The following is a 23,646-nucleotide window of genomic DNA, read 5'->3' as shown; positions in this document are numbered from 1 at the left end:
CTAAAAATAGTCGGTGATCCATTTCTCAAAGGCCAGCGGGTAAACAGGCTGAGCAGCTCGACGTGCTGCCCAGTCTCCGCTTACCCTGAGCACGATGGAGAAATAATATGAGGCACAGTCTGGGGAAAGTCTACGGTCACTGCTACTGAACGGGCTAATGGGGAACTGAATCATTCCCTTGTCTGGGTTTGGGGAACCTCTCCAAACCTGCACCCGCTCAGGTTAATCATACGTCAAGACACGGTAACATAGGGATCAGGAGCAGAAGCAGGCAAATTCAGCCCTTCGAGCCTGCTCCGCCATTCAATCAAATCATGGCTGATCTCTCCCTGATCTCAAATCCATCTCCTCCCTCTTCCCCATCTCCCCTTATTTTTTTTAAATTAGGAATATATTTATCTCCTTCTTAAAACCGTACAGCGATTCAGACTCCACCACACTATGGGCAGCGAGTTATACAAATTCACCCCCCTCTCGGGAAGTAGTCCCTCTTATCTCAGTTTTAAATTTACTGCCTCTCAACCTATACCTGTGACCTATTGTTCTAGATTGTCCCAAAACTGGAAACATTTGAACAAAGGAGAACAAAGAAAATTACAGCACAGGAACAGGCCCTTTGGCCCTCCAAGTCTGCTCCCTGACCTAACTAAAACCCCCTACCCTTCCAGGGACCATATCCCTCTATTCCCATCCTATTCATGCATTTGTCAAGAAACCCCTTAAAAGTCAGTACCTTATCCACTTCCATTACCTCCCCCAGCAGCAGGTTCCAGCACCCACCACCCTCTGTGTTTGCACTTACTTTATCAATCCCTTTTAAAATTCTATATTCCTCGATCTAACTACCTGTCATCGTTCTAAATTCCAGCGAGTACAAGCCCAAACTGTTGAATTTCTCCTCATACGTCAATACTTTCATCCCCGGAATCAGTCTGGAGAATGAAAATGAAAAGGATGTACTTTCCTAAAAATCTCTTTCCAAAGGAATTGAGGAATTTGGAGCTAAGATCCATGTTTCCATCGAGCGGGTCTCTGTGCCTGGAGGGAATTTTCATGGGAGTTTTGTTACTGTGCCTGATGAGAGACATCGCAATCTCCTTGACCAGCCCCTACTTCAACTGGCCTTCAATTCTCAACTAGAAATGATCTTTCTATTTCTCCATCTCCTCCCTTCCTCCCTTGTGACATTCTTTCCTTTTCCCCCTCATCCCCAAGAGGCACCGGGTCACGCTCGGGTAGGGTGCCAGCACCTCATTCAAGTTGTCATTCTTCACAGGTGGGGGGAGGACTGGAACTGAGCTCAAACCTGCCCTCACCAACACCTATACATTGGGGATTTCCAGCACGGGTCACTGAATAGTTATCAGGATGGATTAACCCTGCTCATCTAGCCCAGAATTAAGAAGGTCAACTATAGTGGCTAGACTGAAGAATGCATAAACATAATTTCATCTCATATTGGCTGAGTGTTGTACATCCTGTTTCTGAAGTCAATGGCGGTATCTTCTGCCCACTCTAACGACACGTTTGGAGGCAGGGATGGTATTTATTCAGGTGGCAGGTGAGCACCCTATCATCCTCCAGCCTCCAACCTGGGGAAGGAAGGCCCTTGGCCTTACCCATCCCGCTGTCACTGGGGACCTTAAATGACAATGAATGGTGTGGGCAGGCTGGTCACCACATTGGGGGCCTGACAATTAAAGTTTTGTCACCTGGGAATGTATGTGTGTGTGTGTGTGTCTGTCTGTCTGTGATCGCGCGCGCACATGTGTGTGTCTGTGTGTGTGTGCGCGCGTGCGTGTATGTGTATGTGTGTGTATGTGGATGTGTGTGTGTGCGTGCGTGTGTGTGTGTATGTGTATGTGTGTGCATGCGGATGTGTGTGTATGTGTGTGTGTGTGCACGCGTGTGTGTGTGTATGTGTATGTGTGTGTGTGCGTATGTGGATGTGTGTGGATGTGTGTGTGTGTGCATGCGTGTGTGTGTGTATGTGTATGTGTGTGTGTGCGCATGTGGATGTGTGTGGATGTGTGTGTGTGCGCGCATGTGTGTGTGTATGTGTATGTGTGTGTGTGCGCATGTGGATGTGTGTGTATGTGTGTGTGTCTGTGTGTGTGTGCGCGCATGTGTGTGTGTATGTGTATGTGTGTGTGTGTGCGCATGTGTATGTGTGTGTGTGTGTGTATGTGTGTGTGAAGGGGTATGATGGTGGGGGGAGGGGGTGTTACATCCTTTAGAGGCATTCAAAGGCACTTTGAATTGGGAAGTGGGGGGTTGCTGAGAACCACCTCCCCAGTTTCCTTGCTGCCGAGCCCCTAACTGCACCCTGCCCCACTGAAAGCCCTCCCACTATTACAGAACTCTGGCCTGGCTGGTTTCGTGCTCTGAGGCCTCATAGAGTGCAGAACAGGCCCTTTGGCCCATTGAGTCTGTACAGATACACGAGAAACACCTGAACTCCCACCTCATCTTAATGCTGCAGCTTTATAGGACCCTTGTCAGACCCCACTTGGAGTACTGTGCGCAGTTCTGGTCGCCTCACTACAAGAAAGATGTGGAAGCTATTGAAAGGGTGCAGAGGAGATTTACAAGGATGTTGCCTGGATTGGGTGGCATGCCTTATGAGGATAGGTTGAGGGAACTTGGTATTTTCTCCCTGGAGAGACGAAGGATGAGACGTGACCTGATAGAGGTTTATAAGATGTTGAGAGGTATAGATAGGGTGGATTCTCAGAAGCTATTTCCCAAGGCTGAAATGGTTGCTATGAGAGGACACAGGTTTAAGGTGATGGGGAGCAGGTACAGAGGAGATGTCAGGGATAAGTTTTTCACTCAGAGGGTGGTGAGTGAGTGGAATCGGCTGCCATTGGTGGTGGTGGAGGCGAACTCGTTGGGGTCTTTTAAGAGACTTTTGGATGAGTATATGGGATTTAATGGGATTGAGGGTTATAGGTAGGCCTAGTAGGTAGGGATATGATCAGCTCAACTTGTGGGCCGAAGGGCCTGTTTGTGTTGTAGTTTTTCTATGTTCTATGTTCTAATCCCATTTACCAACACGACCCATAGCCTTGTGCCATTCCGGAAGTTACCACTGCTGCCCCAGTGGCACTGCTGAGCATTAAACAACAGCTGCTGGATTCTGATTGGCTGTCAGTCCTCGGTAGGCGGGCCCTGATCCCAGGGAAGAGCCTGTCACTGTCTTGGCTTGTGGTTTGGGTGGCCCTCTCCAAGGTGGCAATGGGGGTGTCTCGCTGCCTCTCCAACTGGCAGGCAGGCAACATCTCCCTCACCTCACCATAAACCTCCCCCCCATTACCTCCAATGGAGCAGACTATTGGGTGGGGTATATAATGGCTGACTTGTTTTTGTATCACAACCTGTAATCTCCATCCCAGTCAATTTACTAAAACAAAATGCAGATCTTCTAATCCTAGTCTACTGGGAGAAGCAGGATAGACTGAGCTCAGTCCCAATATACATGCTGCACATTAGTAATAGAACCAGTAAACAGTGGAAGGAGTAGCAAACATTGGGTGATGAAGAACAGGCAACCCAATGGAGCAAGACAATATGGAAAAGTCTCCAGGGATATTCGGATAGATATCTGGGGGAATGGGGCACTGATAGATTCTTTCCCAGTGACTGCAGAGTACTCACTGTGCCAGCGCTTCCTATGTTCTTATCAGGCAATGAGGTTTCAACAGCAGTAGCTGCTATGAGGCCATTTCCTTCCCAACCCACAATGCCAGGACAAAAATGAGGCGGATGCATGTGTTAAACATTCATTTGATGACACTTTGCCCAGCCAAGTAGAACGTACAATGGCAGAATAACAAAGCACATTGTCCTCGACGTAGTGACCACAAATACAAAGTAACAATGCACGAGTAAACCTGCCCTCAGCAGAAGGCACCCCACAGGCACACATTTCATTCACAGCCCAAGGACCCTCTGCCCAACAAAAATACAAGGTTTTGCATCAAAGTGAGTTTATTTATTAGTCACAAGTAAGTCTTACGTTAACACTGCAATGAAGTTACTGTGAAATCAGCTGATCTGAGGGTGAAATCCTAGACTACTGGGTATCGCCGCAGTCATAGCAGATTGCCAAAAATGTCAACTGAACCCGTCGACTTGCTATAAATATCTCACCAGCTCACATTGCCGAGGCCCTCACTTAACCACAAACCATTCCTCACTCAACAAACAAGACCAAACCCACAATCTGGTCAGTCTTGGATTTGGTCTTGGGATACAGGCAATGTTGACAAGGCCACATTTATTGTCCACTGCTCGGAGCACAGTAGCACAGTGGTTAGCACTGCTGCCTCCCAGTGCCAGGGACCCGGGTTCAATTCCGCCTCGGGTCACTGTCTGTGTGCACATTCTTCCTGTGTCTGCGTGGGTTTCCTCCGGGTGCTCAGGTTTCCTCCCACAGTCCAAAGATCTGCGTGTTAGGCTGATTGGCCATGATAAATTGTCTCTTGGTGTTAGTGGGATTGGCAGCGTAAATAGCAGGAATTACGGGGATTGTTGTTGGTGCAGGCTCAATGTTCCGGATGGCCTCCTTGTGTGCAGTGGGGATTCTATGTTTCATTAGTTGCCCTGAGCAGACAGCCTTTTTAAAAACAATTGCTTTGCCACTGAAGGATTTGCGAGGCACTTCAGAGGGTGTCAAGAACCAACGACATAGGGTGGGACAGGAGGACTATATGAGGGAGGCCTACTATGCCAGGCTGCAAAGAGAGAGAGACAATGACATGGCAGATGCCAAAGCTTGCACAGACCTTCGACATCACGGTCATGCTTACACAGTATCACTAAAGAGTAAAATACTACGCCTGCTGGAAGCTCAGATGAAAACAGGAAATGCTGGAAACATCCAGCAGGTCAGGCAGTATCTGCCGAGAGAGAAACTGTCATAATGGGCTGGATAGTAGCTCTGGCGCTGGGCAAACTTCCAAGTACTGGCCTCGCACCTGATGTCCAACACAACTTTTTAATGAGTTGCCCTGTCAGCAGCCAGGGAGTGTGCTCACTCTCCAATGGGTTGGGGGAGGGAAGGATGCTCCTGAGGCTGGATGGCCATTAGGGGGAGGCCTAGAGGTGTTATCGCTAGACTATTAATCCAGAAGCTCAGTTAATGTTCTCGGGACCTGGGTTCGAATCCCGCCACGGCAGATGGCAGAATTTGAATTCAATAAAGGAAATCTGGAATTAAGAATCCACTAATGACGATGAAACGACTGTCGATTGTCAGAAACAACCCATCTGGTTCACTAATGTCCTGTAGGGAAGGGAAATCTGCCGTTCTTACATGGCCTGGCCTACATCTGACTCCAGAACCAATCAGGTTGACTCTCAGCTACCTCTGAAATGGCCTAGCATGTCAATCGTGGGATGGGCAATAAATGCTGGTCAGTCAGCAACCCCCATGTGTCATAAATTAATAAAAAAGAAATTTATAGTTTTGATTACTGAATGGGTTGGGTCCTTAACGTCATATCGTGTTGGTGGAATCTTGTAGTGTGTGAAATCTTTGCTGCGTTCACCCATTTAGCAGCGATGACTGTACTTTTATAGTGACTCATTCACAGGGAAGCAAATTGGGATTGCCTGAAAATCAGAAAGGTGCTGCTACATAAGCTAAAGTTTATTTACTGTTGTCACAAGTAAATTTACACTGACACTGAAATGAAGTTACTGTGAAAGTCCTCTAATCACCACACTCCAGTGCCTGTTCGGGTACACTGAGAGAGAATTTAGCACAGCCAATGCACCTAACCAGCACATCTTTCAGAATGTGGGAGGAAACCGGAACACCCGGAGGAAACCCATGTAGACACAGGGAGAATGTGCAGACTCTGCTCCGACAGTGACCCAAGCCGGGAATCGAACCCAGGTCCTTGGCACTGTGAGGACAGCAGTGCTAACCACTGTGCCACTGTGCTGCCATTAAGTAATCTAAGATCTTGCCATTTTGTACACATTTTCTACTCCTAAGATTGGACCACTGTTGAATCTGTGACAATAGCATACTGTCAAAATTAGCTGCAAGTACTCCACATGGCAAAATCATTTTCTGTAACAGGGTGTAGTGACTGCAGTTATGTACTAAAGTTCTGTGCCAAGAACAGTCCATAGCCCTGTTGAATCTTTTTTTTTACACATTACCAGTTGAAGAAAGAGTATCAGAATTCTATGCTTCTCTGCCTGGCCACAGAAACTGGTAGATTATAGTCTAGTCTGCAATCCTTACCAGTGCTGCTCTCTTCACTATCATTAGCTACTGTGTTTCCTACATTACAACAGCTCAAAAGTATTTTATTGGGTGTGGAATGCTTTAAGATAGCCATGCCTGTGAAAAGCACTGTGCAAATGAAGTTATTTTTATTTTAATTTTTTTGTTATGGGACGTGAGCATTGCTGGCTGGCCAGTTGCTTATTGTCCATTCTCAGTTGCCCTTCAGAAGATGGTGGTGAGCTGCCTTCTTGAGTTGCTGCTGTTGGCGAGGGAGTTCCAGGGTTTTGACGCAGCAACAGCGAAGGAATGGCAATGTCTTTCCAAGTCAGGATGGTGAGTGACTGGCAGGGGAACTTCCAGGCGGTGGTGTTCACCTGCCCTTACCCTTCTAGATGGTAGTGGTCATGGATTTGGAAGATGCCCCTAAGGAATCTTGGTGAGATCCTGCAGGGCATCTTGTAGGTGGCAGACAATGCTGCCACCGTTCGTCAGTAGTGGAGGGATTTCATGTTTGTGGAAGGGGTGGCAATTAAGCTTTGTCCTGATGGTGTTGAGCTTTTTCAGTGTTGTTAATGATGACTTGGAGATACCTAAGAAAGGCTTTGGTAACCATGTTCTCATATTCTTCTGTTGGAATCTGCCCCCTCTCTATTTGCAGTTATGTGAGGTTGTAAGTCCACTCCTGTGTTTTGTTGTATGGTATTCCAAATACTTTTGGATATCTTGGTTTGCGTATCAGCTGGCTTAAGAACAGAATATAATAAGGATGAAGGTTTAGAGATTGAGCCTTCACAGCTAAGGGAAGCACAGGGGTGTTGAATGACTGGTCTGAAATTTCACCATGGACAAGTGCCCACTGGTTCAGCACATGATGCTAAGCTGTAACACCTGTCAGCAAAGCTTCAGGGTTCTGGAGAGGGTCAGATAGGAAAGCAGTGACTCAATCTCTGCTGCCAGTGCTCTGTACAAACTTACTCAGAACACTAGCCTTCAATTGGAGCACCTTGTGAGGCCAGAACAGGGTTAGATTTACCACCTGAAACGTGGACAGGTTGCCCGAGTCTTGCTTAACATTTTTCTGGCATGATAACAGCTTTTGGACATCTTTCGTCATCTGGTCAATGGTTTTAACAGGCTCAAGACCAGGAGTAATGTCAAACTGGCAGTTCCAGCCTTGCACCTTGGCACTGTCCAAGGTACAAACTGGCACTGCTAATTGGACACCCTGGCACTGTCTAGCAGGCACCAGGTAGTGCCTAGGGGATGGGGAGGCATAGGGGACAGGGAATATGGACGGGGATCTATTGGGGGGCAGGGTCTATTGGGGGTGATCAGTGGGGGAGTGGGCAGATCCGCTGCCACGGTGCATTGGGATCGGTGGGAGAGGGAGAGAGGAGGGCCATCGGGGCTGCTCATTGGGGGCGGGATGGGGTCAGGGCTGGCCATGGGGTCACGGGAGGGGGGTGGTCGGGGCTGGCCTTGGGGTTGGCGGTGGTGTCGGGGCTGGCCATTGCAGCGGTGTAGATCAGGGCTGACGCGGGGGGAGGGAGATTGGGACTGTCCTGGGGGTCGGAGCGGGGTGATCTGGTAAACCACCAATCAGGATGGGGGGAGGCTTTAGGAAGGCCAGTGATCAGGGGGTGTTCCGGGAAAGGTCAGCGATCGAAGGCCACCAATAGGGTAGCCGGCGATAGTAGGACCAGTGCACATGTGCTAATCTCAGTGCTGACAGATCAGCGCATGCGCAGTGGCCCACTCAGTGCTATGCTGCCGGCTTCTTAGACGGCAATAGGCTCTGCCCACCACAGCATGAATCACTCCGAGGCGCTCTGTGATGCCCAGTGTCAGAGGTTCGTTCCGGGTAAGTACGCCCAAAGAAACAGGTGGCAAATTCTCCCATTTCCCTGCCCCTTGGGCAATTAGTTTTCTGTTAGGAGAATCCCGGCCAGAATATTCAATTCCTCAACAAGTACAGGCCACTGAAAAGTTTCTGCGGATGCATCGATAACTATCCTATCCAAGCTCTTTCCCTGTAACCTCACGTATTCGCCCTGCTAATTCCCCGACTCGGAAGAGTTTCCTGCATCTTAATCATATCTTTAGTGAATCCCCGGTATGCTTTGGTTGTACAGCGAGCAAAGAAACAAAACCTTTCACTGCGTACTAATACACGCGACAATTATAAATCAAATCAAAAAGAAATCACAATGAGTTATAGAAAGCACTTAATCATTTATATGTTAATAGGGCTATTATCAACTTCAAATGTAAAAAAGAGATATATTTACACTTTGGGCGCAGAGGGAGTGTGCGGCTGTCATGGTCAATGGAACCTTGCATTACTCGCCCTTGTTTTACATGCACTAGGCAAACCAGTAGGAAAATAAAATGTGGATGCAAATTGGCAGAATGTCACAACCCTTGTACGTGGACAACAGTCAACGAAATATCTCGTGGGCCCCACTCAGAACACATGTGACCCCTCCCTCCTCTCTCCCCAGGCCGCAGTTTATCCACCACTATGCTGGAGTCAAATACTCTTCCCTGTGGAGTCACTGGGTGGAGTCCAATGGATTCGGATGTTTCTTCACAATGACTTCATGTTCATGCCCTTTAAGGAAGCCATGTTAAATAGCTCATCAGAAATGTCCTGAGACTCTGGCTTGCCAGGGAAGCAGCGATGCTGTTTCCAATGGAAGTTTCTGGAAAGGCTGAGAGAGCTAAAGATCTGATTTCGCACTGATCAGCAGGGAAGCACTCCAGTTCTAGGCTGTGACAGTAAAGATGCTGCAAGTTGACAAATTCTGAAGTTAAACTTGTGACCCCAATAACAAATTGTGCTGAAAATGTTCCCAGAGCATCTAGGTTACTACCCCGCACTACATCAAATGCACAGCAGAGAGAGGCCACTTGGCCTTTATCCATAGGGGGAGGCAATGGCCTCGTGATATTACCACTAGACTATTAATCCAAGAACACAGCTAATGTTCAGGGGACTCGGGTTCGAATCCCGCCACAGCAGATGATGGAATTTGATTTAAATAAAAAAGAAATCTGGAATTAAGAACCAAACGGATGACCACGAAACCACTGTCGATTGTCAGAAAAACTCATCTGGTTCACTAATGTCCTTTAGGGAAGAAAGTATGCCATCCTTACCTAGTCGGCCGTACATGTGACTCCAGAGCCACAGCAATGCGACTGACTCTCAACTGCCCTCAAGGATGGGCAATAAATACTGGCCTGCCAGTGACACACATGTCCCATCAATGAATAAAAAAAATCAGCGGAAATCTCATAAGCATCAATAATAATCAAACTGCCAGCGTTAACACACGTTAACTTTGAGCTGCTAAGTGACAAATACAAGACTCCATACAAGTGCCAGTCAATGACCATCTCCAACAAGAATCTAATCATTTCCCCTTGACATTCAATGGCACTGCCACTATTGAATACCCCACCATCAGCATCCAGGGGGGTTACCATTGACCAGAAGCTGAGCTGGGCCAGCCATATCAATACTGTGATAACAACAGCAGGTCAAAGATGGGGAATTCTAATCTGAGGTGAGTATTTCACCTCCAGACTCCCTAAAACCCATCCATCATCTACAAGGCACGTGTCAGGAGTACTCCCAATTGCCTGGATGAGTATAGCTCAAGGAGCTCACCACCAGCCAGGAGAAAGCAGCCCGCTTGATTTGCACCCCATCCATGACCTTAAACAGTCATTCCCTCTAGCACTGAAGCACAATGGCAGCAATGTGTGCAATCTATAAGAAGCACTGCAGCAACTCACAAAGGATCTTTTGACAGCACCTTCCAAACTCTCAATCTGTATCATCTAGAAAGGAAGGAGCAGCAGACACCTGGGAACACCGCTGCCACCTGCAAGTTCCTTTCCAAGCCACTCACCGGCCTGACTTGGAAATATATCACTGTTCCTTCACTGTAACTGGGTCAAAATCATGGAACTCCCTCCATATAAGCTCTTTGGATGTAACTATACCAAACAGACTGTAGAGATTCAAGAAGGAAGCTCACCTTCTTGAGGGCAATTAGGGACGGGCAATTAATGCTGGCCTAACCTGTGACACCCACAACTTGTGAAGAAATAAGTAATAGCTTGCTGTGTGCCAATTGGTCACTGAAGTTATGGTAGTGTAAGCTTCCAAAATTTGCTATAACGCATGTTGGGACATGTGAAGGAAGGTGCGATAGGAATGTACATTTTTCTCTTCCCCCTTTGCAAAGACAGATAAGATCATGATTTATTATCTGAAGGACAGACTTGGAAGAGCAAACTGTACTGTGAACATTATTTAAATGTATCTGCAATTATAATAAGAACTAGTCCATTAATTCACTGTTGTCTGCATTTTTTAAATTCATTTGCGGCCCATGGGCGTCACTGGCTGGCCAACACTTATTGCCCATCCTTTGTTGTCCTTGTTCAGAGGGCAGTTGAGAGTCAACCTCATTGCTGTGACTCCGGAGTCACATGTAGGCCAGACCAGGGAAGGACGGCAGATTTCCTTCCCTAATTAGTGAACCAGATGAGTTTTTCCGACAATCAGCAATGGTTTCATGGTCATCAGTAGATTCTTAATTCCAGATATTTTTTATTGAATTCAAATGGTGGGATTCGAACCCGGGGCCTCAGAACATTAACTGAATTTCTGGATTAGTAGTCTAGCGATAATACCACTAGGCCATCACCTTCTCTGATAATGCAGTCAGAACATAACCAGTGTAGTAGGATTGCACACATCAGTATTTCAGTCGAGTCCTGTATTAGTCTCTGACTCATTGCTAAACTAATGTTCCTAATTAAGCAGATAAGCTTTAATTAAATTGACCAAGGAGGTAGATGCCATGGAGACAGACAAGGAATCTCTGTCCTGAGAAGGGTTCCGATCTGATAAGGAGGAAGCGTTGAATAAACTGTCAGTGCTGAAAGTTGACAAGGCACGGGGACTGGATGGGGTGCATCCAACGGTACTGAAGGAACTGAGAATGGAAATTGCAGGGGCACTGGGCCATAATCTTCCAGCCTTCTCTAAACTGAGGAAGATGCCAGAGGACTGGAGAATTGCAAATGTTATGCTCTTGTCCAAAGCAGGTTGTAAGGATAGTCCGAGCAATTATAGACCAGTCAGGTTAACATCAGCGGTGGGCAAGCTCCCAGAAACAATTATTCGGAATAGAATTAGTCATCATGTGGAAAAATGTGGGTTGATTAGGAAGAGCCAGCATGGATTTCTAAAAGGAAAATTGTGTTTAACAATGCCCTTCTGAGGTTTTTGAAGAGTTGACAGAGAGGGTTGATGACAGTAATGTTGTTAATACGGTGTACATGGGCTTTCAAAGGGGATTCAATACAATTTGTGAGAATAGTCATGGAATGAAAGAGACAGCAGCAACATGGATGCAAAATTGGCTGAATAATAGGGGGCAGAGGGTAATGATCAATGCATATTTTTCAGGCTGGAGGAATGTTTGTAGTGGTGTTCCTCAGGGATGGTATTGGGACCCTTGCCTTTTCTGATATGCATTAGTGATCTTGATCTTGGTGTGGAAGGCACAACTGTGAATGATACAAAACTTGGAACTATTGTAAACTGTGAAAAATATAGTTTGGAACTTTAAAAGGCCATTGACAAGTTGGTGGAGTGGGCAGATAGGTGGCAGATGGAGTTCAATGTGGAGAAGTGTGAGGTGATGCATTTTGGTTGGAAGAACATGGAGAAACAAGATAATATACTGGCAGGACAGGTGAACAGAGCAGTTAATAAAGCGCATATTACTCTTGGCTTTATTAATAAGGGCATAGAGTACATGAGCAAGGTTATTCTGAACTTACACAAGATATTAGTTAGACCACAGCTGGAGAATTGTGTACAGCTTTGGATGTTCATAAAAGGGCCAAGAATGAAAGGGATAGATTAAAAAAGAACATTTTCACACGAGTGGTTCAGGTCTGGAATGCATTGCCTGGAAGTGTGGCAGGTTCAATCGTGGCATTCAATATGGCATTAGATGATTATTTGAAGAGATACAATGTGCAGTGATTCAGCAAAAAAGGAAGGGGGACGGCACTCAGTCATCATATTCACTTGGACAGCCAGCGGGGACATAGAGTGTTAGAGTCATAGAGTTTTACAGCAGGGAAACAGGCCCTTTGGCCCAACTTGTCCATGCTGCCCTTCTTTTAGAACCCCAAAGGTAGTCCCAATTGCCTGTATTTGGCCTATATCCCTCTACACCCATTGTACTGTACCCATATAACTGTCTAAACGCTTTTCAAAAGACAAAATTGTACCTGCCTCTACTACTACCTCTGGCAGCTTGTTCCAGACACTCAGCACCCTCTGTGTGAAAAAATTGCCCCTCTGGACACTTTTGTATTTCTCCCCTTTCACCTTAAACCTATGGCCTCTAATTTTAGACTCCCTTTGGGAAAAGGTGTTGACTATCCAGCTGATCTATGCCCCTCATTATTTTATAGACCTCTGTAAGATTGCCCCTTGGCCTTCTACACTCCAGAGAAAGAAGTCCCAGAATATACTGCCTCTCCTTATAACGCAAACATAAGATGATGAGCCAAATGGCCTCCTACCGTACTGTAACAATTCTATATTTGTGTGAAGTACCAGGCCTGAAATTACAACATCACTGAGAATGATGCATGACATCATTCTTTATATGTATATAAAGACTTTATATGCTCTGTTTGTGAATAGAACTCCCACTCACCTGACAAAGGGGCAGCGCTCCGAAAGCTAGCGGCTTTTGCTACCAAATAAACCTGTTGGACTTTAACCTGGTGTTGTGAGACCTCTTACTGAGTTTACCCCAGTCCAACGCCAGCATCTCCACGTCATTATTATAGGCAAGCCATGAATACAATGGAAGCACCCAGAATGGGCAGAGCATAAAATCAATCAACACCTAAAGTCAGAAGCAATCTAGCACACAATCTATCCATTTGAACATCACGTGTTCAGTGAAATAAGACCATAAGGAATAGGAGCAGAATTAGGCCATTTGGCCCATCGATTCTGCTCCACCATTCATAAGAACATAAGAAATAGGAGCAGGAGTAGGCAATCCAGCCCTTCGAGCCTGCCCCGCCATTCAATAAGATCATGGCTGATCTGTCGTGGCTCAGTTCCACTTTCCCGCTTTCTCCCCATAACCCTTAATTCCCTTGCCTACCAAAAACCTATCTACCCGTGTCTTAAATATATTTAGCGAGGCAGCCTCCACCACTTCAACGGGAAGAGAATTCCAGAGATTCACCACCCTCTGAGTGAAGAAGTTCCTCCTCAACTCCGTTCTAAACTGCCCCCCCTTTATCTTGAGGCTGTGCCCTCTAGTCCTGCTGTCCTTTCTGAGCAGGAAGAACCTCTCCACCTCTACCCTATCCATCCCTTTCATCATTTTATACGTCTCAATGAGATCTCCCCTCATCCTTCTAAACTCTAACGAATACAAGCCCAGTCTATTCAGCCTCTCCTCTTAGCTCAACCCCCTCAACTCCGGTATCAGCCTAGTGAACCTCCTCTGCACTCCCTCCAAGGCCAAAATATCCTTGCGCAAGTGCAGCAACCAAAACTGCACACAGTACTCCAGCTGCGGCCTCACCAGTGCCCTGTACAGTTGCAGCAAGACCTCTCTACTTTTATATTCAATCCCCCTCGCTATGAAGGCCAGCATCCCATTTGCCTTCCTGACCACCTGCTGCACCTGTAGGCTGGGTTTTTGCGACTCATGCACAAGGACCCCCAGGTCCCTCTGAACCATAGCATGCTGCAGCTTTTTGCCATGTAAGTAGTAGTCCTTCCTAGCATTATTCCTACCATAGTGGATAGCCTCACACTTGCCAACATTATATTCCATCTGCCAGGTCCTCGCCCACTCGCTCAGCCTATCTAGGTCCCTCTGCAGACTTTCCATACCCTCCGCACAATTTGCTGTTCCACTTAAATTGTTCAAATGGATAGATTGTGTGCTAGATTGCTTCTGACTTTGTGTCATCAGCAAATTTCGACACCTTACACGCGGCTCCCTCCTCCAGATCATCTATATAAATGGTAAATAGCTGAGGCCCCAGCACCGATCCCTGGGGCACTCCACTAGTCATCAACCGCCAATCCGAATAGCACCCATTGACACCCACTCTCTGCCTTCTATTTGACAGCCAATCCCCTATCCATGCTAACACCCTACCCCCAACTCCATGCCCCCTAACCTTCTGTAACAACCTTTTGTGTGGCACCTTATCAAATGCCTTCTGAAAATCGAGAAACACCACATCCACCGGTTCCCCTCTATCCACCGCACTAGACACATCCTCATAGAATTCCAATAAATTCGTCAGACATGACTTCCCCTTAACGAAACCGTGCTGCATCTGCTCTATCAAACAATTCTTCTCAAGATGCCTCGCTACTTTCTCTTTGATTACGGATTCGAGCATTTTTCCTACAACAGACGTTAAACTAACCGGCCTATAATTCCCTGCCTTTTGCCTGCTACCCTTTTTAAACAGCGGCGTAACATTAGCCATTTTACAATCTTCCGGCACTTACCCGGAATCCAGCGAGGTTTGGAAAATAATCACCAAGGCATCCACTATCACCTCTGCCATTTTCTTCAGAACCCTTGGATGCATTCCATCCGGTCCTGGGGACTTGTCCACCATCAGTCCCTCCAGTCTGTCGAGCACTGCCTCTCTAGTAACAATGATCTCATTCAGGCCCTCCACTCCTACCATCTTTCCATCGTTAACACCCGGCAAACTATTCGCGTCCTCCTCCGTTAAGATCGAAACAAAAAAGTTATTCAAGGCCTCAGCCATATCCCCATCCCCTACCACTAAATCCCCCCTCTCATCCTCTAAGGGTCCAACATTCACCCTAGTCAGCCTTCTCCTTTTTATATATTTATAAAAACTCTTACTATCTTTTTTTATATTTAGCGCTAGCCTAGATTCATAGTTTATCCTTCCTTTCTTTATCAACTTCTTCATCATTCTTTGTTGATATTTAAATCTCTCCCAATCCTCTTCTCGCCCAGTACTCTTAGCCACACTAAATGCATCAGCTTTTAATTTAATACTCTCCTTTATCTCCTTCGTTATTCACGGCTGATTATCTCCTCTCCTACGATCCTTCTTTACCATCGGAATAAATTTCTGCTGAGTACCAAGAAAGATCTCCTTAAAGATCCTCCACTGTTCCTCCGCAGACCTACCTCCCAATCTGCGCCCCCAATCTACATTCGCCAATTCCTCTCTCATCCTATCGTACTCCCCTCTGTTCAAACAAAGGATACAGGTCCGGGATCCTACTTTCTCCTCCTCCATCTGCATCAGAAACTTCACCATACAATGATCACTCTTCCCAAGAGGATCCTTCACCACAATTCTACCTGCCTCATTACATAACACCAGATCTAAGATAGCTCGCTCCCTCGTCGGCTCCAACACACATTGTTCCAGGAAACTATCCTGGCAGCATTCCAAGAACTCCTCCTCAAGCCCACCATGTCCAACATGGGTCGACCAATCAATATGTAGATTGAAATCCCCCATAATTCAATCATAGCTGATATTTTTCTCATCCCCATTTTCCTACTTTTTCCCCTTATTAATCAAGAACATATCTATCTCTGTCTTAAATATTCTCAATGACCTGGCCTCCACAGCCTTTCATGGCAAAGAGTTCCACAGATTCATCACCCTCGGGTTGAAGAAATTCCTCCTAATCTCAGTTCTAAAGGGTCATCCCTTTAATCTGAGGCTGTACCCTGGGATCCTAGTCTCTCCACTAACATCTTCCCCACATCCACACTATTCAGGCCTTTCAGTATCCTGTAAGCTTCAATAAGATCCTCCCTCATCCTTCTAAACCCCATCGAGTATAGACCCAGAGTCCTCAAACGCTCCTCATACATCAAACTTTTCATTCCTGGGATCATCCTTGTGAACCTCCTTCATGTCCCCTATAAACACAATGCCACCTTCCTGCTGACACATCGCTGGTTCAGGCACTGCTCTTGGTTAAAGTGAATGTCGGACGCGTTCTCTCAGCAGAGAGGGGGCAGGCACATGGCTTTGCCAGGCTGGCAGGAGTCCCATGGTGCAGGGAGCTGTGATTGTTTGCATGTCACTCTGCGGATCCTTCAGGGGACGTGGCCAAACAGCAAAAACCCAGCTTGCAGGCGCAGCAGGTGGTCAGGAAGGCGAATGGGATGCTGGCCTTCATAGCGAGGGGGATTGAATATAAAAGTAGGGAGGTCTTGCTGCAGCTGTATAGGGCATTGGTGAGGCCGCAGCTGGAGTACTGTGTGCAGTTCTGGGCGCCGTACTTACGCAAGGATATTTTGGCCTTGGAGGGAGTGCAGAGGAGGTTTACTAGGCTGATACCGGAGTTGAGGGGGTTGAGCTATGAGGAGAGGCTGAATAAACTAGGCATGTACTCGTTAGAGTTTAGAAGAATGAGGGGAGATCTCATTGAGATGTATAAGATGATGAATGGGATGGATAGGATAGAGGTGGAGAGACTCTTCCCGCTCAAAAAAGACAGTAGGACTAAGGGGCACAGCCTCAAGATAAAGGGGAGGCGGTTTAGAACGGAGTTGAGGAGGAACTTCTTCACTCAAAGGGTGGTGAATCTCTGGAATTCTCTGCCCGTTGAAGTGGTGGAGGCTGCCTCGCTAAATATTTTTAAGAATCTGGTTGATGGGTTCTTGATAAGAGAGGGGATTAAGGGTTATGGGGAGAGGGCGGGAAAGTGGAACTGAGCAGCGACAGATCAGCCATGATCTTATTGAATGGCGGGGCAGGCTCGAAGGGCTAGATGGCCTACTCCTGCTCCTATTTCTTATGTTCTTATGTTACTACGTCGTCAACCTGTAGTCACTAGTCATTGCCAGCTATCCTCACCAATGGAGTCACCACAGGCCCTATCTCAGTGAAGACTGGGGTCAAATGAGGCTGTGCCATCATGCCACGAGGGTGGCATGGTGGTCATCATTGTTGCCTCACAGTGCCAGGGACCCGGGTTCGATTCCCAGCTTAGTGTAACTGTCTACGTGGCATTGCACTTTCTCTCTGTGTCTTTGTGGGTTTCCTCTGGGTGCTCTGGATTCCTCTCACAGTCTGAAAGACGTACTGGTTAGGCGCGTTGGCCATGCTAAATTCTCCCTCAGTGTACCTGAAGTGTGGCAATGAGGGGATTTTCACAGTAACTTCATTGCACTGTTAGTGTAAGCCTACTTGTGACACTAGAAATAAATGAAGTGATGCTAACTCAGTATAGTACCTCAGTTAGACTGCAAGCGGAGTACTGTGCACAGTTCTGGCCTCTATGTTATGGAAAGGATACACATGCATGGGAAAAAGGTGCAGTAAAGATTTACAAGTATGATCTCAGATCTGAGAGGTTATAACTATCAGGAAAGAATGGACAGACTCTCATTTCTCCTGAAAGGAAAAGGCCAAGAGGTGGCCTGGTAAAGATTTTTAAAATGATAAAAGATACAATAGAGTCTACATAATGAAAATATTTCCATTTGTACGATCGACAAATACAAGATGTCAGGAATAAATCAAGTGGGGAATTCAGGAGAAAACACATCAAGAACTTGAGAAAAATCCAAAGAGTAAGGGAGGAATTCTTCCATCCACCCATCACGGGAATTGTAGCAGGCGGGACAGGAGCACGCAAAGGTCTGTTGATGTCGGGTGGGATTTTCCAGTCTTGGTGTGAGCGGGGCTGGAAAATCCTGTCCAAGTGGTCTACAATGTTGCTGTGCACTCAGCTAACACTGCAGAAGCTTACTAGTCTGGAGGAAACAAGTTACAAGGAAGCTTTGATAAAAATACACAAAAGCTTTCCCTTACCTCATGCAAATTGAGCTCTTTTACTTTCTCTTTCAGTATGACCTGCAGAATAGAGAGAATCACAATGGGTCAGATTTGAGCAAACTGCAAAACATTGTCAGCTCCACACTGATCAACAGAGCTCAGAAATACTCCAATACAATATAAAAACTCGACAATCACTTACAATTATATAATCAAATCTTGATAGTTATAGCCACTAACTGCACTGTAATAAATTACATTACATAGGGAGTATAGCGCAAACATGGACCCACTGGTCCAAGCAGTCTGTGCTGTTGTTTATACTGAAAACAGTAAGAAGTCTCACAACACCAGGTTACAGTCCAACAGCTTTATTTGGTAGCAAACGCCACATTCATACTGAAAACCAGCTTACGCCCATTCTACCTCATTTATTAAAGTTTATCTATTAGAGTCACAAGCAGGCTTACATTAACACTGCAATCAAGCTGCTGTGAAAATCCCTTTGCTGCCACACTCCGGCGCCTGTTCGGGTACACTGAGGGTAGCATGGCCAATGCATCTACCTAGCATGTCCTTCGGACTGTGCGAGGAAACCGGAGCACCCAGAGGAAACCCACGTAGACATGGGGAGAATGTGCAAACTCCACACAAACAGTCACCCAAGCCGGGAATTGAACCTGGGTCCCTGACTCTGTGAGACAGCAGTGCTAACCACTGCGTCACCGTGCTGCCATTTAGCTCTGCCTTCCAGCATATCTCTCCATCTCTTTTCCTCTTGTGTTTTTGTTGGCATTTTGAAAGCATCTAAGTTTTTTTAACCTCCACGGTAGCGAGTTCCACATTGTAACCACTCAGACTAAAGGAACTTCTCCTTGTTTCTCACTACTGCCTTGATTAATAACTTTCCTGTGTTTACGGGCATGGCTTTCGAATTCCCCCGTGAGTGAAAAATCCCCCCCCCACTGTTTACCCTGTCTTTCATCGCTTTGAAAACCTCAATGGTGTCAGCTTTGAGGGCAGGATTTTCCCTGGGGCCTTCCGAGCCCTGGGTGTTGGGCTCAAACTGGGGTTGTAAATTCGCAATGTGTGGAAAACACTTACTCAACGTGGTTCTCCCAAATCGGCCACCTGGTCCTCAGGGGGCATTCAATTGAAGATGGCAGGTGAGTTCACCAGGAGGTTGCCTGGTCTCGAGGGTGTTGGCTATGGGGAGACGCTGAATAAACTAGGATTGTTTTCACTGGGAAGATGGAGGCTGAGGGGAAAGGCCCAAGAGAGGTCTACAAAATTATCAGAGGCAGAGATACGGTGGGTAGTCAGAGGCTTTTTCCCAGCGTGGAAGTGTCAATTACAAGTTCAAGGTGAAAGTTTAAGGGAGATGTGTAGGGGGGAGGTTTCTCACGTAGAGAGTGGTGGGTGCACTGCCAGAGGAGGTGGTGGGAGCAGGCACATTAGTAACATTTAAGAGGCATCTGGATGGGTACATGAATAGGGAGGGATATGGACTGAGTTGGGGGAGGGGGGGTGTTGAAGGTTTTTTTTTAGTTAGGGCATCATAATCAGCATGGGCTTGGAGGGCCGAAGGGCCTGTTCCTGTGTTGCACTTTTCTTTGTTCTCTCAAAGCTGGAGGGTAAATAGGAGACCCTCCAGCAATGAAACAGCAGCAGGGTGCCCTTACAGGGAGTGGTGCCCCTGTCTACATCAACAGGAATGAAGTAGAAATGGTCGAGAGCTTCACATTTTCAGGTGTTCACATCACCCTGGTCCCCCTCTCCATGCCGATACTACAGTCAAGAAAGCCCATCAATGCCTCTAATTTCTCAGAAGACTAAGGAAAACTCAGCAGACTGGGCAGCATGGTGGCACAGTGGTTAGCACTGCTCCCCACAGCGCCAGGGACCCGGGTTCGATTCCTGCCTTCTCTGTGTGGAATTTGCACATTCTCCCCATGTCTGCATGGGGTTCCTCCGGATGCTCTGGTTTTCTCCCACAGTCCAAAGATGTGCAGGTTAGGTGCGCTGGCCATACCAAATTCTCCCTCTGTGAACCCAAACAGGCGCTGGAGTGTGGCGACTTGGGGATTTTCACAGAAACTTCATTGCAGTGTTAATGTAAACGTATTTGTGAGTCATAAATAAACTTTAACTTTGCTTTGAAATTTGGCATGTCTGCTGCGACTGTCACCAACTTTTACAGATGTACCGTAGAAAGCATTCTTTCTGGTTGTATCACAACTTGGTATGGCTCCTGCTCTCTGCCCAAGACCGCAAGGAACTACAAAAGGTTGTGAATGTAGCCCAGTCCATCATGCAAACCAGCCTCCCATCCATTGACTCTGTCTACACTTCCTGCTGCCTTGGCAAAGCAGCCAGCATAATTAAGGACCCCACACACCTCAGACATTCTCTCATTCACCTTCTTCCTTTGGGAAAAAGATACAAAAGCCTGAGGTCATGTACCAACTGACTCAAGACCAGCTTCTTCCCTGCTACTGTCAGACTTTTGAATGGACTTACTTTGCATTAAGTTGATCTTTCTCTACATCCTAGCTATGACTATAACACTACTTTCTGCACCCTCTCCTTTCCTTCCTAATGAACGGTATGTTTTGTCTGTATACTGTGCAATAAACAATACTTTTCACTGTGTAATAATGCATGTGACAATAATAAATCAAATCAAATCAAATGATCCATCTTCTCTCTAACTTTTTAAACTCTGGAATAAGGAAAGGCCTTTGCAACCAGGCCAGCACTGTCCCTTTCACTGGGCAGTTAACAGTTGACACTGAAGCTTCAAAGCCTGCTTGGCCTGGTAGCCCCTGGTCTCCTGTCACTAGGCCACCCAGGTCACTAAACTGGCCCTGCTTCTTCCAGGAACCTGTAGACCAACTGGAAAATCCCAATCAGCCTCCGCCAATAAAATCATAGAATCCCTACAGTGCATAAGGAGGCCATTTGGCCCATCAAGTCTGCATCAACCACAATCTCACCCAGGCCCTATCCCCATAACCATATTTATTTACCTTACTAACCTCCTGACACTAAGGGACAATTTAGCATGACCAATCACCATAACATGCACATCTTAGGAGAGTGGGGGGGAAACTAGAGCACCCAGAGGAACCCCACGCAGGGAGAGCGTGCAGACTTCGCACAGATAAGCCGGGAATTGAACCTGTGAGGCAGCAGTGCTAACCACTGTGCCACCGTGCCAACTTCAACTCCCCCGAACAAGCTACCCGCCGCTTGTGAAATACAGAAGGAACATCATGCAGGAAGATACCGCTGCCAAATTCAAAAACAATGAACAATCGCTGCCGTATTCGAATCCGCCCAAAGTAAGTTACTGTAGGAGAGATTTAACAATCCACGCTTGATACTAAAGCACTGATCCAGTTCTCCAAAATATTTGCTTCTGCAGAATGCTAAACCGGAGGGAATTTGGTGAGTGAGGACATTTTAAGGGTCAATTTCTTTCTAAAATTTGAGTAGGTTTTTCATTCTAGCATTCAACTCCAGCCTTCACAGAAGTAAGGCAAGACAGTGGCCGAGTGTTATTATCGCTAGACTATTAATCCAGAGACTCAGCTAATGTTTTGGGTCTCCGGGTTTGAATCCTGCCATGACAGATGGTGGAATTTGAATTCACTAAAAAATATCTGGATTGAAGAATCTACTGATGACCATGAAACCATTGTCGATTGTCGGAAAACTGCGTCTGGTTCACTAATGTCCTTTAGGGAAGGAAATCTGCCGTCCTTACCCAGTCTAGCCTATGTGTGATTCCAGGGCCTCAGCAATCACAGAATCCTCCAGTGCATAAGGAGGCCATTCAGGCCATCCACTCTGCACCGACCACTAATCCCACCCAGGTCCTACTCCCATAACCCCATGCGTTTAGCCCAGCTAATCTCCCTGGCACTAAGGGGCAATTTAACACGGCCAATCCATCTAACTCACACATCTTTGGACTGTGGGAGGAAACCGGAGCACCCAGAGGGAACCCACGCAGACATGGGGAGAATGTGCAAACTCCACACAGACAGTGACCCAAGCTGGGAATCGAACCCAGGTCCCTGGCGCTGTGAGGCAGCAGTGCTAACCACTGTGCCACCGTGCTGCAATGTGGCTGACTCTCAATTACCCTCCAAAGGCAACTAAACATGGGCAATAAATGCTGGTCAGCCAGCGATCCCATGATTGAATAAAAAAAAGTGTTAACCAGTGGCACACAAAGCTGGCTATTCATGGCAACTGCAGTTAGTTAATTGGGTTAAAAATGGCCATGACTGTCAGCAGAAGCTGAATCTGGTCTTTGGAATTTGTGTGAGTAAATACAGAAGGATTTTGTTAATACACAGCATGAGGCGAGCATTAAAATCAACAGTTTTAAGAAGATACTAATTAGATTAGTGGGAGGTTTTTTTTCCAATCATTGACAGGCAGCTGAATTCTGCTGCTTACAATTCCTGAGCTTCGGAACATTTCAAGGTGGCAAAAGTGGAGCACGTAAAGAAACAAATAAAGGAAAGATGCTCCAGGAGCAGGTTCACTGCTGGCCAGAAGCAAAGAGTGGGAAAACCCGAAACAAGCAGAGCAAATGAAGACTTACAGAGCAGAGTGAAGCTGTTAAACTTAGTGTGGAGTCCAGGAGACTCTGCAACACTGAATTGAAATGGGGGGGGGTGGTGGGCAGATGTCCTTTCAGGAGGGGGGGTGGTGGGTCAGTGTGAGATTAAGGCAGAGAATCACTTCCACTCGCCTTACACGACTAACCCTTCTTTCACTGAATTGCCTGTCTTCCAGCTTATCACACAAATTTCCTTCTGTATTGCTGAAAAAAAGAGAGACCTGTTGAAGCTTTTCATCTTGGACTCATCAGGATTATTCACAAGAATCCCATTATAAGACGGGGGTGGGGGGGGTGCAGAGGGCTAGGTGGCAGGGGGTGGGGGGGGATGTGGGCGAAGGTGTCTCGGGAGAAGTGTGCTGATGAGTGCAAGATGAAAAGCTTCGACATTAGGGGCACCACAGTGGCACAGTGGTTAGCACTGCTGCCTCACAGCACCAGGGTTCAATTCTGGCCTCGGGTCACTGTCTGTGTGGTGTTCACACATTCTCCCCGTGTCTGCATAGGTTTCCTCCGGGTACTCCGGTTTCCTCCCACAGTCAAAGGATATGCAGGTTAGGTTGACTGGCCATGCTAAATTAACCCTACTGTCAAGGGGATTAGCTGGGGTAGATATGAGGGGTTATGGGAATCGGGCCTGGGAAGGATTGTAGTTAGTGCAGACCCAATGGGCTGAATGGCCTCCTTCTGCATTGTAGGAGATTCTATGGCTCTGTTCTATGTCTTCTTCAAATTCCCTACTCTTAAATGACTATCAATTCTTTTTTGTTCTCACCTTCCCCGTTCACGCTTTATTCAAAGCCTAATACATCTTAAATTCTTTGGGCGAGAAGATTTTCATCCAGCGAATGGTCACAATCTGTAACTTGCTGCCTGGGAGGGAGGCGGG

The 23,646-nt window shown here is 46.7% G+C and overlaps 1 protein-coding gene across 5 annotated transcripts in view; it reads right to left on the bottom strand.

The window, feature by feature from the left end:
- rnf24 (ring finger protein 24) overlaps nt 1–23,646 on the bottom strand; it is a 168,136-nt gene that overhangs the window by 29,461 nt on the left and 115,029 nt on the right. For all 5 annotated transcript variants that reach the window (XM_080195867.1, XM_080195952.1, XM_080196042.1 and 2 more), the window contains exon 4: nt 18,158–18,199. In XM_080195867.1, coding sequence (XP_080051993.1) covers nt 18,158–18,199 — 42 coding nt within the window. The remainder of the gene's footprint in view (nt 1–18,157; nt 18,200–23,646) is intronic.

The sequence above is a fragment of the Carcharhinus amblyrhynchos genome, chromosome 1 (genome assembly GCF_965287045.1).
Source record: "Carcharhinus amblyrhynchos chromosome 1, sCarAmb.v2.hapA, whole genome shotgun sequence".
Classification (NCBI taxonomy): Eukaryota; Metazoa; Chordata; class Chondrichthyes; order Carcharhiniformes; family Carcharhinidae; genus Carcharhinus; species Carcharhinus amblyrhynchos.
The sequence above is the reverse complement of the archived record's forward strand: the minus strand, read 5'-3'. Positions and strand labels throughout refer to the sequence as shown.